Source organism: Polyodon spathula, chromosome 10 (genome assembly GCF_017654505.1).
Source record: "Polyodon spathula isolate WHYD16114869_AA chromosome 10, ASM1765450v1, whole genome shotgun sequence".
In the NCBI taxonomy this organism is placed as follows: domain Eukaryota; kingdom Metazoa; phylum Chordata; class Actinopteri; order Acipenseriformes; family Polyodontidae; genus Polyodon; species Polyodon spathula.
The window spans coordinates 39,838,179-39,853,959 of NC_054543.1; the positions used below are offsets into that span (position 1 = coordinate 39,838,179).

Consider the following 15,781-nt stretch of genomic DNA (forward strand, 5'->3'; position numbering starts at 1 on the left):
CTGAGTCATGTTTTTTTTTTTTAATATGGTTTGTAACATTGGGACACACTTTTTGAAGTGTTTACTCCAGTTTTCAACAAACTCCCATAATTTAAAGGAGAAAAAAATATTCAGTCTCTTTTAGGCGTTCTCATTTTGTAACAGTAATTTTATATTCTCTTCTAATAAATACTTTAAAATAATCTGTTTAGATTCAGTTGAGATTATGTTTGACTTAAAACGCAGACAAATGCGGAGCATGTTGTCCAAAAGAAAAAAAGCTGTGCTTTGTTATTTCCAGGTGAGCCAAGATGGGAAAGCTTTGTTGGATGTTCTACAGCGTCCTTTGAGTCCTGGGAATTCTGAATCACTAACTGCAACAGCCAATTACTCCAAAGCAGTACACTGCGTCTTAGACGTGGTACATGAGGTACTGCATCATCAGCGAAGACTGGAAAGCATCTGGCAACACCGCAAGGTTCGCCTGCATCAGCGCCTTCAGCTCTGCGTTTTCCAGCAAGATGTTCAACAGGTAAAGGCTGCTTTACAGTGAAGGATACATGTTCATAACAGTAGTGCCTTACACACAGTACATATGCTGGCTGCAGCAGAGCAATTTAGAACCAGCATTCTCAGCTCTGTCTCTTCATATTGGGCACTACTTCGGTTTTGCTCTGACAACAGAACAGAGGATGTGGATGACAGGTGCTTTCCTTGTGTTGGGGAAATATCTGATAAAGTTATGATGATGTAGGGTTTTATTAGTAGCAGTTCTGAACGACACAGAACACATACACCAATTTATTTTTTTTGCTTGACAGAAAATGCATGCTGTGTGGCTTAGAAAAGTCAATTATATAAAGATTGTATTTTGTATTGTTTAGATTTCTGGGAATCTAATGAGAACAACAGAACAAGACAAAACTTTATTTGTGCCTTTACTGCCAGCACCAGCTTTGAATATTTTCCAATAGCAATAGCCTTATACAAGTTTACCATGGTATTTGTGCACTGCGTTTTTGCACTTTTACCTGCTTTTTCCATGGTAATACAATGTATTAACCATAATTTTCTCTGGTTTACCATGTTAATTAATATTCTTTACCATACCTCACTGTTCTTTACATTGCTTTGCTATGCTTTACCGTGCTTTCACAATGCTTTATTACACTTTGCTATGCTTTTACTATGGTAAACTTTTATAAGGGTACATTTTGTAAATGTTTTTTATTGTATTTTATTTGTTTATATTTATTTATATTTAACCTTCACTAAAATATGTTAGAATTTAATCCAGTGGCATGACCCCAAACACCAATTTGACACATTTCTAAATATTGAAAATATTGAGCATTCTGGCTATCAAGGTACAGTAGTGGGAAGAAGGTTACCTAGGACCACCTAATATTCTAAAACTGACACTGGAGGTCCACAAATATCTGCTAATGCAGGATATGCTGTTGCCAATGAGTAAATACCACTTTTTCATTTTCATAACAAAAAAACCTCTCTCTTGCCTATTAGTATCTTAGTGTGAGTGTAACAGGAAGTCCATGTAAGGCTATCAGTTACAGAAGGGCCTTGTCTCAAACAAGACTTTTCTTTTTTTCAGCTCATCGGGGCCAGGCTCAGTCTATGCACTTTTCATTTGAATTGGTTGCCATTACTCATTGTATCTTGACTAAAAGGAATACAGTTCTAGAGCACAGAATGCAGCATTATCAATTAAAGGATGCTGGGCAGTTTCCCAGTACATTAGGAAAGTAAAAACTATGGTTTGAATGTACACAGTTTTATTGAAAAAAAGACTCTGTGGTTGGCAGTGAGGACTGCTATAGTAATGTTTTATTAATAATACGTCTGTTTTCACCAAGGCTCTTGAATATGTGTTCACTTATTAACCCAAAAGCTCGAACACGCAACAGTAATGAAAGTAGTGCCAGAGATTCCTGTACCTGTCTCTAATTTCAGCATTGTTAGAGCTGTGGAAGGAAATTATGTTATTTTGATGTGGGATATACAGAGAGTAGAAAAAGATAAGAAAATTAAGCAATCGTGCTGTTTATCCTATGGGATCATAATCATCAAAATGGTTTATTTTATTCCCAGCAAAGTTCCTTTGCTCTGTTAAATTACTGTAACTGCAAGAAGTAACAAATTATGCACCTGTTAAAATTGTGTTTTTTTTTTTGTTTTTTTTTTACAGTTTCACCACAGTTAAACGTTTATGTATTTTTAACATCTATCACTTTTAACTGCACAAATGAATGACATGGGAAACACTCAATGAAGTGCCCTGTCTTGTTTGTTTTGTAATTATCTGTAGTTTACTACATGGTACATGTTTCTCCCCCAAAACAACTTCCCACATTTTTCATAGATTAAGGAGAAGTCATCATTCTCTGAAAAATTATTAGGATGACAAACCTAAACCTGTAATGCCTTTGTTAAAATGTTTTGGCCTTTTTTATTTAATGGCTAAGAGAACTTTGGACTGTATTTTAATTTTTGTGTTATTTTGGTTCCTCTCTTTAAAAATTAACAATGTTGCTTTTAACATTCACACAGTAAATGAGTTACAGTACAAGGTGCAACAACGACCAACACAATTACTTTATATATTAATTTCCCATAGAGCCCTACACACATAAAGCTCTTAACTGTACCATGCTCTTTGATCTGAACTGAGACCAATAGAACCCAAGCAGTAGCCAGTAGACAAATCTTTTGAGTTGATTCAAGCCAAGTCCTTGAGACGAATGGTTAATGCAACTACATTTCCACTGTGACAACCAAAAGCTAGATTTTACAGGAGTTTAATAGCTATAATTGAAGAAGTTAATAATGATTAAACAGTCCCCTTGGTGGATATAAATCAGTCTTGCACAGTTATATTGATGGTCCAAGGATATTTAGATATGGTTTTCATTTTTAGTGGAGGCAGGGGGATTGATGTATGTGGTTTGCTGTTTATATGATCAGTCCTTAACGCTGGCATGCTGTGGCTGCCTTAAACACTTTCCAGTTTTATCTAATGTTTTAGGAATGTGAGCCAGCTTTCAAGATTAGCAAGTGTTAGCCTTTGTTACATGTTCATTGGCAAGCCAGGCTTGATGACTGATTGAGGTTGTTTCTGTTCAGTAACCCTGTTATCAGTGCAAAGCACAAATGAGAAGCCCAGTGCAAGCAAAATGAAGTGCAAATCTCTTTTGTTTTAAATCTATGAGTCACAAAGTGGTTTCTAAACAATATGTCATCCTGATTCACAGTACGTGGGTAGTTTATTTAGACATCTTTTCAAAGACATCTATAAGAAGCATTAAATGTGAGAAGGAGAAAATATGGCGCAGTTGGTCCATTTTAACTGCCCTTGGAGCCATGAAATCTGATGTAGGAACATTCTTATCATTTCTCAGGTTTCCTTTTCAAGGAATTTTTTATAGTCAGTAAGGAAAATATGTTCATGTTGAGATATTAATTTGTACTAGTGGTAAGAGGATAATGAGTGCTTCCAACCACCCCATAAAAAGTGAAGACATAAATACTAGTCTACCAGCTGGCAAAAAGGTTAAGGATGTAAGCTGCAATGTCTTGACTGTATAAACCTTTAGAGTCCCGAAGTCCTGTGTGTACCCATTTAGAGCATCTGCACCCCATGTCTTTTAGTGATTACTAAAAGATATGCACAAACAGCATTGTTGGAAACCATGGTTATAGGATCCAAAAGGATAAAATAGCAATGCAGAAAAGAATATGGAAACTAAATACACTCTTTTGGAGGCTTGCTCTTAAAAGAAAGTATTTTTCAATGTATACTGTATGCAGTGACTTTATACATATATAGCATAGCATTTTCCTGCCATTTATTAAAAGGAGTGAATCATGACTAGCTAACATCAGATATTAAGTTGTGTGAGAAATATAAAATTTAAGGATAACTTTTTTCCATTGCCTAGCATAGGTCGTCTAATGTTTTCTGAACTCCAACTATTTGCTTGTATTCTAACGGTTAACAGATTTGTATATGGAAAGAAACACTTTCTAACACAATTTTCTTGGCTCAGTCAGCTGTCCCAGGTGATTTTCATGTTAAAACTGCAGAAAATCAATACATATAAAGTTGCCTTCATCCATTGTTATACAGCTTTATTGTTACTGTAGCTGTTTCAAGGGTTTCATACATTGTTTTATGTGCTTTTTTTGTTTGTTTTCTGCATTGTTTTCTACGTTGGTGTTGTATACAATACATTTAAAAAAAAACACACAAAAACATCCTTTTGTGTACTGGTAATTCATTACTTAACTCTCACAGCTTATTGCAATTAGAGCAGACTAGAAGTCTCAGACTCTTCTAATGGGTTTTCAAATCAATACTGAATAACATTTTCAAATAATTAATAAAAACAGACCTTGCCTGGGTGGTGCAGTGAGAATGTCCTTGGAATCCAGATAGGGAACTAAGATCGTATGACTTACTGTACCATAGACCATTTCAAAAACAAGCACCATTTAAATTACAAGCGAAACACAAATGCATACACAATGCACTTGCATACTGTAATCACTGTGACTACTTAAACGTTCTCAGTCATGTCATCATTTAGTAACGCTCTTTTGTGCTTCAGGGTAAAAGCCGCTTATCTGTCTGGAAAATAAAGCTGCAAAACTCTAATTTTTCCAAACATTTCAGGTTACCCAATGCTGTTTAAATGCAGTAGCAGTCCTTTTGTATGACAGTACAGACAATTAAGTGCTATTTTAGATGGGTATTTTATGCTAATAAAGTATTAATTATCTAGGTCAAAGACAGGCATCTATTTTAGAATCCTATTTTTGAAGTTCTAAGTAAATTGAGAACAAATTATGCTGGCACCCTCATAGGTGTATTTCATAAACACTTAATTATACAGACACACAACAATGAAAAATAATAAGTAAGGGGGACCCCTTTGTGTTTTCTTTTAGCATTGACTCTGCACTGCCTGAATGGGATTATGAGATCTTCTCCGAGAATAAAACAGGAAGTATGAATAATTGATTTAGGGCAGCCATTTATGGTTACAGTGCCCTGAAATTAAGCAAATTAATTCGAATCTGTTATAATGTGGGGTTTTAGTGTAGTTTGAGATTTTATTTGTCTCGTGGTTTTTATGATCTGTGATACTCTGAAGTAGAACTATTGTTTATGGCAAACTAAATATGCAAAAACATGATGTCTTTGTACATCAAGCTTTACTACCAGTCATATCAATTTTAGTTATATTTCCATAGTAGTTTGTAAACACAGTAAATATTACCTTCCGCAATGTATTGAGACAACCTGTTGTTGAACGGCTGCTCACACATTATGCTGTGCTTTGCTAATTCACGATGCTGCCAGTGTAGCTGTACAGTGCCATCTTGTGAGCAACTCCAGGTTTATCGTGTTCCTGAGCTTGAAAATCCCAACTGAAGAGTGTTAAGCAGTCGTTTTATTTGGTATTTCAAAGTGCTGGTGGTTTTAACAATCGCTCTTGCCGTTTTCACTCCAACAACAGGTGATGGACTGGATTGAAAACCATGGGGAAGCCTTTCTCAGCAAACACACTGGAGTTGGAAAGTCACTTCACAGAGCAAGGGCACTTCAAAAGAGACATGATGACTTTGAGGAAGTAGCCCAGGTAAGGATATGGTATTCTGATATGTTCAAGATCATTATTTCTGAAGAATGAAGTCTATGTGTGGCATATTTTTCACTTTGTATTTGCTTGTCTTTTTCTGACTTCTGATAGCAGACATTTTTTTTATATTTAAAATGAAGGGAGATATGCTCAATGGCAGGAGCATGTTGCTGCACTGTTGCATTCCAACAGCAGTGTTAGTGGATATACCGATCATTAAAAAACATTTACAATCCATTCTGATTGTAAAGGTACATATAAATCAGGTACAGTAGTCTCCGAGTGTGAGATGTGAGATGCTAAAGCACTTGTTTAGCACTGGACAGAGATTCATCCATATTTAATGCAGGTATAACATCAATAATAATGTATAATCTCTACTGCATTCCTAAAACCAGTAAATGTACCTGTATATAAAATGAAGCTAAACTCACATTACAAAATTTTTAAAATGTGGACTTTAAAAAAAAAAAAAAAAAAAAAAAAACTTTTTTTGCTATTTGTATTTCTATGGTTCTTGCTTAATTAGCGCTTCAATGCCAGTTTACTGTAATTTACTGTAAGAGAACAGCTACTTAAGTCTTTAGGTTGAAAATTCTAATTAGTTAATAAAGGCCAAGGGGTTAATGTAGAAGACAGGTTTCACAAAACCCAGAAGCAGAAGTTTTCCAAGTTTTGCTTCCTCTGGATGAAAATTGGATTTTAGCCGTGGGATTAGGCAGTGCGGAGCCATTTATTGCTTTCCACTGGGGATTGAAATGAAGAAGACTTCAGTGTTTTCTCAAGTACCAGTCAAGAGGTGCTCTGGGAGGTTTTGATAGGGGTGCTATGTAAGCAATGGTGGAAATTGTACGAGGATTCTTCAGAGCCCAGTAGTTACCATCTGTAAAGCATGTTTTTGGAACAGGGTTTTTATCACCAGCACAAGTGCAGATAGCAAGTCTAGAACTGGCACGCACATTTCAAAAGCCATTTCTATCGAAACATTTTGTGAAATGTGGCACATCCTTTAGTGTTGCGCCGCACTGGGTGAGATATGAGCCTTTTTCTGGAATTAATATATACTGAATATATATTTTTCCTCTTATTTACAGTATATATATTTTGGAAGGAATAAAAAAAATGTAAATAACGTAAGGCATAAAAAAAAAAAAAAAACATTGTGTATATATATATATATATATATATATATATATATATAATATATATATATATATATATTATAAAATTACATTTAAGAGAGAGTTTGACAAAGTCTTGACTAAAAGTTTTGCATTTTACAAGTGTCTGACGAAGGCTCTGGGAAGACTCGCTTCTCCAAGAGTATCTACACATCGAAAATCCCGTAACTGTCTTGTGGAGAAAACAAATGCATCTCCTTACATTGTAACATTATCCAGTTTAAAGTTTTCACCAAAAATACCCTTTCTAGACTATTGTATTTTTGTAAATGGGGTTAGCGACAGAGAGATTTAAATACACACATATTCACAGTGGATAATGGAGAGATTTACAAGATCACACCCCTTAACAGTGATAATGAGTCCCACTACCTTGAATTCTAGCATGGAATGTCATTAACAGGCACAGGAAATGTCAGAGTTGAATGAGAGATCAATAACCACTGTAATGGCAGAGATTTGTATATGCTTCTGAGATGACAATTTAGGCCAGATATTTCTTTAAGGGCTTTTGAGGAATATTTTCTGTCCCTTTGATCATTACTGCAGCTCAGGGAAATTCCTTGAATTTCCAGGATAAGCACGCGCATTTGGTTTATGACTCCAGCTTCATACTTGATGTTCCAATGACATGTTGCATCTGAGATGAATAATAATTAAAAAAAAAAGTTTCATGCCAAGGGTGGGATTACTGTGTATGGATTTACATTGGAGTCCCTTGCAGATGGGGATTCTGCTTAAAATGTAATTGTTTTTGGGTGCTTAGCAAAATATCCCATGTCTGGGATAGCAGATATAGATTTGCAGCAGACAGTTTTGTGACTCATACCCTGTTCCTTGTTTTCTGTTTTTTTTATGGTAGAATACATACACCAATGCTGACAAACTGCTAGAAGCCGCAGAGCAGTTGGCTCAGACCGGGGAGTGTGACCCGGAGGAGATCTACAAAGCTGCACGCCACCTGGAAGTGCGCATTCAGGACTTTGTCCGAAGGGTTGAGCAGAGGAAACTTCTTCTGGATATGTCAGTTTCCTTTCACACTCACACCAAAGAGGTATGTCTGACATCATTCTCAGTTTACCCTATGTCCTTTCCTAATGTATTGAGGCAGACTGTTGCTCCCCACACAGAGGAATGCATATGGACGTGACAGTCTGGCTGGGGGCTGGGCTGGTGCAATATGTATGGGGTACCTGTTATAGAATATAATAGTTATAGAGGTAGGCAGGTAGACATATATAACAGGCTTGTGGTTTTAGTTTCCAGTCTGGTGGAAGTGGTTTTGTTAACAACTTCAGTGACATATTTCAAGAGGACTAGGCCTAACATAACCAAAGTACTGTATGTAATCAGTCCTCCATTTTGTGAATGTGGCTTTCTGCAGTACTTTTCTGAGTTTGTTTAGCCATAACCTGATGCATTTACTAGGGCAAAAGGATAGTTCTCTATTTACATTCTGAAGGACATTCAGCTCTTCAGCTCAGTGGTTTGGGGTTTTGTGACCAACAGTCCCCTCAGGAAGATGATGAGACCTTTGAGATCATTTATGAGTCTGTTGACTACAGTGGGAGATGAAAGTTGGCACAGATAATATTTATTAATAATGAAATGCTTTTTTTTCTGTGTTTAAATTATTTATGAACAAATAGTAACAGCTTTGTATTTACATTAGAAGTGGAAGTCTGTTTTCATATACTGCACAGTAGTTACTTGCAGTATGCTGGTCTATTTACAACAATTACTGTCTCCAATTATTTTACTTGTCAACGTTTTTGCAGCATATGAGTAATGTAGTCGGAAATAATAGCTTGTGTGTTAACCATTCCTTTAATTGCATTGCACAGAAGTCAAAATGAGTTACTCTAATAAGTCTAAGAAGTAATTACAAATTACATGAATTGGTTCTGATGTAATCATGCACCGATTGCTGGAGTAAATTGTATACTTAAAAATGTAACCATTGCACTTATTAGCTGTCCACTTCTTAATTTTCCCTATTCAATTACAAAACAGGTCACAAAAAAACAACAACTACATATCACATTAGTGCAGTAGTCAAAACAACAAATATTTTGTGGTTGAATTTGAAATAGTTTTACCTTGTGCTGGCAAATAGACCAGTATTTTTTTAATATCAACAATAAACTGCAGTATAATGTTGGTCAGGAGATTTGAATAATGATGCAGCAATAGATTTTTCAATCTAAGCCCCTATCTGGCTATGTAGATTACTCTGTAAAGATAACTATAGAATCAATTTCTTTTGAAGATACAATAATTTTTTGCAAGTGGTCAAACTGAAATGTTTAGCATTACAATTCACATGCACTCGGCCCATTTAACATTTTGCACCATAACTAGATATCACTTCATAAGTATTTGTAGTTACTTACAATTGTAATGTTATGCTTATGTATTCTGGCATTGTACAGTATATGCCAAGACTGGTTGGGCATTTCATTGAATATGGAATATATAGAATAAAAAAAAAAAAAGTGTACACGTGCTATAGTGCGTGTTCAATAACATTAATTTACTCTAAGATTGAAGGTTTGTTCTTTGATACACTATCCAAATAAGGGTGAGTCCACAATCACAGAAGAGCAACTCAATATAAGTTTTTGCATTTCATTTACATTTTTATTCGATCTGCATTTGTGGTTTTATCTTCCTATTGATTTAGTTTTCAAGTAAAATACAAATAAACTACAGCAGCAATTATCTAAAGTGAGCGGCACATTGCTGAGCATGCAGGAAGAACGTGGAGTGGTTTGTCTTGGGTTTCTGAGTGTATCCAAGGATCTTTAAGGCTAATGATGTGACTGCACTGAAACTTGTTAGCAATCCCAGTGGCAAATGGTGTGTAGAATTAGGGTATAATGTTTGCTTTAAAGTGTAGGGGGGGGGGGGGGGGGGGGGGGGGGGGTTATTATACTGCTTTACTGATTCCTGAATGTTCTTCTTACTATTAATCTACTGTTGTTTTTATTTCATGAATAAGAGCAATGTTCAGTAGCCCAAGTTCTTGTATTGCTAATCATCCCCAGAATACCTCTTAACACTTTTTCTGTTATAGCTTAATAATGTGCTCATTACAATTTTAGATTATCAAATACTTTTTTTTTTTTTTTAAATCACAAATCACTTTTATGAAATGAAAAAAAAAAACGTACATGCATATATGCATGCATACATATATATAAAACAAACAATAAATACACCCTCAGTAAATGGTACTTATTTCTTGTTTCTGTGTACTTTCATATGCTTTATTTACAGCCAATTTTTTGTTTTGTTTTACTGATGACCCCTTCTCCATCATTGCACTGCTTGAACTACACTGCCTTCCTACAGTCCAGTTTAAAATTCAAGCAGTGCTGCTTCAGAAGCATGTATAGGATTAACTGCTAAACGAATCTGAAGGTCTGTGTTCCTTCCCACAGGATGCAGCTGCCTTAGCTGATCACTGTAGAAAACGAGTTCTGACCTAGATCAATCAATGTCTTTTCCAGGCCACATTCTCACCATGAGTTTGAATTCCCTTGCAAGGACTCAACCCCACTTTAGACTGAATCTGTTTCCCATTGATTATCCAATCTTAACTCCAATGTCTTTCTTCATTTGCTGTAGATTATCCACTCTTGGAAAAGTAAGTGGTAGACATTTACAATTCCTTTGTCTTTCCTTAAATGGTCAATATGTTATGCTGAACAATAACAATCCTGATACCCACGTAAGAATGATGTCAATTCTACCTAGCATTTGGTGATTATGAAAAAAAGAAAAGAAAAATGTTGTACCTGGTTTATTACATCGCCTCTTTTTAAATAGTTTTCATTGTGCAGTTTTCTCTGTTTGTTCTTAATGCAAGCCTAAAAGAGTAATGTAAAGATAGCAAGCATTATGTATATGTATGTAAGATTAACACAAAAAGCTGTAAAGCATTTCCAACTGATAGTGTTTTAGAAATAATAAAAAAGACAATTTCATGATAACAGCCCTGAATAAAATTCCCTAAGGAAATCCAGTATATGTGATTTTAATACTAATATTATCATCGCTGCATGCTTACCTAAATTGGTATATTATGCTAATTTAGAAATAAATCCTCTGTTAACTCAGAACCTCACACAGGTTATTTGATTTGTCCCCCTATCACCACATATGCCTGTATTCAGGTTCCTTTTAATATGCCTGTGTAATTTTGTGCCAATCTGTTGTAATTAAACAGATGTCAAATCTTTTTCTGTGGTTCAAATTACAAAACTATTTCAGAGCTACATTTGTAATCCTGAGTGTGTTGCCAAGGGAGTTTCCACGGTAACCGCTCAAACTGCAAAGCTGCTCTGTCCTATAAACTTTTTAACCTTTGCAGGGAATTGAAATTGCTGTCAGTAATTTTTTCACAAATATATTCTCCTCTCCTCATCTGCTCTGTTTGGCTAAAGGCTTTCTCTTCTATTACAAAGAACCTGACTCTTTTATGGAGCCTGTCAGTTTTGATAATAATGAAACGTATAGAATAACGACCTTCCCTGTGGTTAGACAATACTGTGGCTGTATATCTAATTTTTTTATTAATTACTTTTTACTTTGTTAAAAATGTGTTAAGGAATAGCCCTTTGAGGTTTTGCTGCCAACAAGAGTTGCTATATTGTAAACAGTAGAAGCAAAACATGCAAATTGTGTATTTTATATAATGGTTTATATGCATATTCCCAATTTAAGTGAAGCATTCAGCTTCAGCATTCTGTGTATTTAATTCTGACATTTTCCTGCACAAGTGATAAAGGAATAGATGGATGGACAACAACACTGTGCTTTCTGCCAGTTCTGTTGTTAATTCAATGCTTGTCTTCTTTCTATTCCTTAAGGATATTATCTTCAAGTATTGCTCATCCTTGTTAGGCAGCTTTTTGGGTCTTCCAGTCCTGGGTTTGTCAATTACAGATTATGTTTCTCTGTACTTGTTGATTATGATTCGGATACCACACCTTGAAAATCGCTGATGCGAGCAAGACTCATAGTTTTTCTATTTATGCAACCAAGTTGTTAAATAGTAAAAACACTCCTCATCCTTTGAGTAAATCTGTTGATTCATGGCAGTGAAATTTGTTATGTGTGTCATGTGTGTGTGTGTGTGTATGCCTTACAAAAAAATGACATTCCTCAATTTAAAAAAAAAAAAACAAGAGTCATAGTTTCTATGACAACCAGTGAAATTGTAAAGCTTCCTCATCCTATAAATCTGTTTTCATGGCAGTGAAATTTGTTATTGGTCATGGTGTACCGTATATGCCTTACAAAAAAATGACATTTCAATTTTTAGAGTAAATCTCTCTTTTTTTTTTTTTTTTGGTCAGCCTCTCAACTATAAAGTGTACATGTAATATTGTATACATAGGAATTGCTACATTTGACATTTAGGGATTGATTTACAATGATCCCTGGTTACTTCATAAATATCTGGGTCAATAATGGAAAAAGGGTATGGACCAGTTAAAATAATTCTGTTTATTGGGACTAAGTTCTCTGTCATTTAGATACTACTTTAGAAATGTGAATTCACTCAGGCTTTCTCTTGTAGCCTCTTATTTTATTACCAGTACCACATCCCTCTCCCCCTTCATAGAAGTGTATGGAAACACACCCAGAAAATAGGTTCATAAAAAAAGAAATGAACAAAAGTACCTACTTTTCTGTTTCACAGAGTATGAATTGCTGAAAAAAGTGACCTACTTTTACTTTTTACAAAAAAGGAAATAGAATACAAAAGGACATTGTCTTAAGGAACTAAAATGAGTCATACCCTGTTCTGAATTCATTCCGCCAAGGAACAATATATAACACTCCTGATGTTGCTGTGAAAATTAGGATTTCAAGGAGTCACTGGGTATCGTCAGATGTAATAAATGCCTGTCGCAATTTAATATGTTAAAAATAGAGCATTGTGATGGAGACATATCTAGCAGAGACAACTATTTTGTAATAGCCACTGTCAATAAACAGAAAAGATAATAATCTAAAAGGGACAAATCTACACAGTTTTTATTTTGTTTTGTTATGCCAGTTGCATGGAAATAACTGCAGTATATGTTCTAAACATTAATTGTAGCTATGCATATGGTACACTCTGCTGCTATGCACAACAGCCCACTACGGGGGGAGTCGTATGGAATGAGAAGGTTAACTTTGGTTGTTCTGTTATTCATAGCTGTGGACATGGATGGAAGATCTCCAAAAAGAGCTTATTGAAGAAGTGTGCTCTGACTCAGTGGATTCTGTACAGGATTTGATCAAGCAGTTCCAACAGCAGCAAACTGCCACACTAGAGGCAACCCTGAATGTCATCAAGGAAGGGGAGGACCTTATCCAACAATTGAGGTGAGACAGCCATTACAAGCTGGAGCCAGGGCTGGGTGGCCCACTGGATTGTGAAGCTGTTTACTGCTGGGTCACTAGTTCACTAGTTTAGACATCTGAATGGAGTTCCTAACGGACAGGTGTCCACTTCACAAACCATCACGGTTGACACAGCTGGGAACCTTTTAGACTGTTAACTGAGGATTGGATGAGCATGGAGACCAATCTACTGTCTTTTAGAGCACTATAGGGGAAGCTCACCTTGCCAATCAAATAAAAAACATGGGGAAACTGCATTGACCAGTCTAAAATAATATGGGTGGAAAGTGGCAATGAAAAAAAGAAAAATACAGCTATAAAAATAAATTGTAAACAATATATACGTACAGAGCTTAAAACAAAAGCAGTTATCTGTTTAAGGAGAATGGTACATATTGTTTCATACAGACATGTCTCCAAAACTATTTTTTTTTTTTTTTTACTTATAACAAAGAAATGTAATCTTCATGTATTGCTTATGAAATGTATGGTATAACATATTAAAGTAAAGTGAAAGCACGGTAAAGCACAGGCAAACTGGTATGCTAACGCATGTAAGAACTGGGGGTGTTAAACATTTAAAATGTATCATATATGGAATGTTGATAAAAGCCCTGGTAAACTGTAGTAAATGGATAGTATAAGCAGGTGGTATGCATGGTAAAATGAATGACCAAATTAGCTGGCAAATTTAACATGATAAACCTCTAAATGAGAAAGAAAGATTGCAAGATTTGGACATTGATCAAAAAAACAAATGGAGTACAGTATTACATAACATATTTCCATGAAACACAAACATGTAAATGTATCGTTTTAATGAAATTGGTCCTTTTCATGCTGAGTATGATATTCATTATACGCATGGAAGCCACAACCAGTTTTACTGTGCCCATGTTTGACATTTGTAATAGAAAGTACTTTGTGTTTATAATTGAGTGGTGCCTTGACTCAAAAAAAGGAAATTGTATCATTTAACACCAAATTGAATGAGTCCTTACTGTAGGCTTCAAATGCAATCAGTGTGGACTGATGTACCTCAGGTCCTTGTGAGTGGGTCAAATGTCAGCGTACAGAAAATGGGCTTGGATTTTCCTGGTCGGTAAATTCTGAGCTTTGTTGGCCCTTTTACTGAACTTGCTGCGCTGATTAAAAGGCTTTCTCCTGTAGCCCCTTGTTTCTGGATTGTTTTTTTTATGTTTTGCTTTTTTCCCCATCTTGCCGCCTTGCCACAGGGACTCCGCAATGTCCAGCAATAAGATGCCACACAATAGCTCCATCAGCCACATTGAGAGTGTGTTGCAGCAATTAGATGAAGCCCAGGGACAGATGGAAGAGCTTTTCCATGAGAGGAAAATCAAGTTAGATATTTTCCTCCAGCTTCGTATTTTCGAGCAGTACACCATTGAGGTAAGCGCTGGCTCGCAGAGATAAAGCAGTGGGGTTTACCGAACAGATGGGGGAGTTCTCCCAGGACATACTCTCTCTCTGGGATGGACGGGTTCAGCTGGCAGAGATGCAGGCTGTCTGGTAATAGCAGTGTCTTATTTAAATAATGCAGTATTTTGCTGTAGGAATATTTGATTTAATTTTGATTTACTTGAAAAAAGTTAGGGAAAAAGTCTTTGTGTTTATGCGGACAGTTTTTTTTTTATTCTCAAACAAGGGCAATATTTAAATCTATTCATAAAAATGTATTTCGGAAAGAGTATTATATTGAGATGTCAATGATTTGAAAGAAATGTTTGCCCTGTTTAACTCTATCTAGGCTATCTACTTGTTTGCCATTTTTACAGCACGGAATACAAAGTCTTAATACTTTCTTAGATTAAGCTTTACCATTTCAGAGATATAAATTATAAAACTTTTATACATTATAAGCATTCAACATAACCTCTGCAGTAAACAAAATGTATTGATCATGAATTTCACGGACTTTGTTACAAAAAGAGTTGTATTCTTTGGTGTCCAGGCATTTAAAATATTAAAAAAAAAAAAAAAAAAAAAAAAAAAAACTGGGAACAGGGATATGATGCAGGTGTCAGTACTTTACAGAGAATAAATTACGTTACAAAGATACGTTCATTACAACAAAATATAGAAAATGTAATAATCTCATAATACTGTATATGGAGGAACCTGTCATATGTATTTATTTATTTATTTTTTGTATGTGCAGTAGGAATGATGAATTTAGCTTTGATCTTTACAGCTGTGACATTGTGTGTTACTAATTGATTATAAGATGGTGATTGTACATAACTTAAGTGGGTGTTTTGTATTGTATTCACTTTTAAGCTTTCATATGTGTATAAGTAGTAAGTCATATTTTTGAAACAGGAACTGTCTGAAATGAGGTCACCTTGTCCAGATTATTGCTATTAGATGAGGCAAACCTTCCCCATAGGGTCATATCTAAACATTTGTATAGAATACATCTAAAGTGCCTTTAGGAAGGCACCATGCAACACAGCAGCCTAGCCCTTCTGATTAACAAAGAGGTGTGACTAGTTCTTGTGTCACTGGTGCAGAGTTAGTTAAAACCGACTGTAAAAAAAG

At 35.4% G+C, this 15,781-nt stretch overlaps 1 protein-coding gene across 1 annotated transcript in view; it reads left to right on the top strand.

The window, feature by feature from the left end:
- LOC121322304 (kalirin-like) overlaps window positions 1-15,781 on the top strand; it is a 152,184-nt gene that overhangs the window by 75,106 nt on the left and 61,297 nt on the right. The window contains 5 exon segments of the mRNA XM_041262089.1: window positions 281-511; window positions 5,517-5,639; window positions 7,683-7,874; window positions 13,035-13,204; window positions 14,458-14,632. Coding sequence (XP_041118023.1) covers window positions 281-511; window positions 5,517-5,639; window positions 7,683-7,874; window positions 13,035-13,204; window positions 14,458-14,632 — 891 coding nt within the window.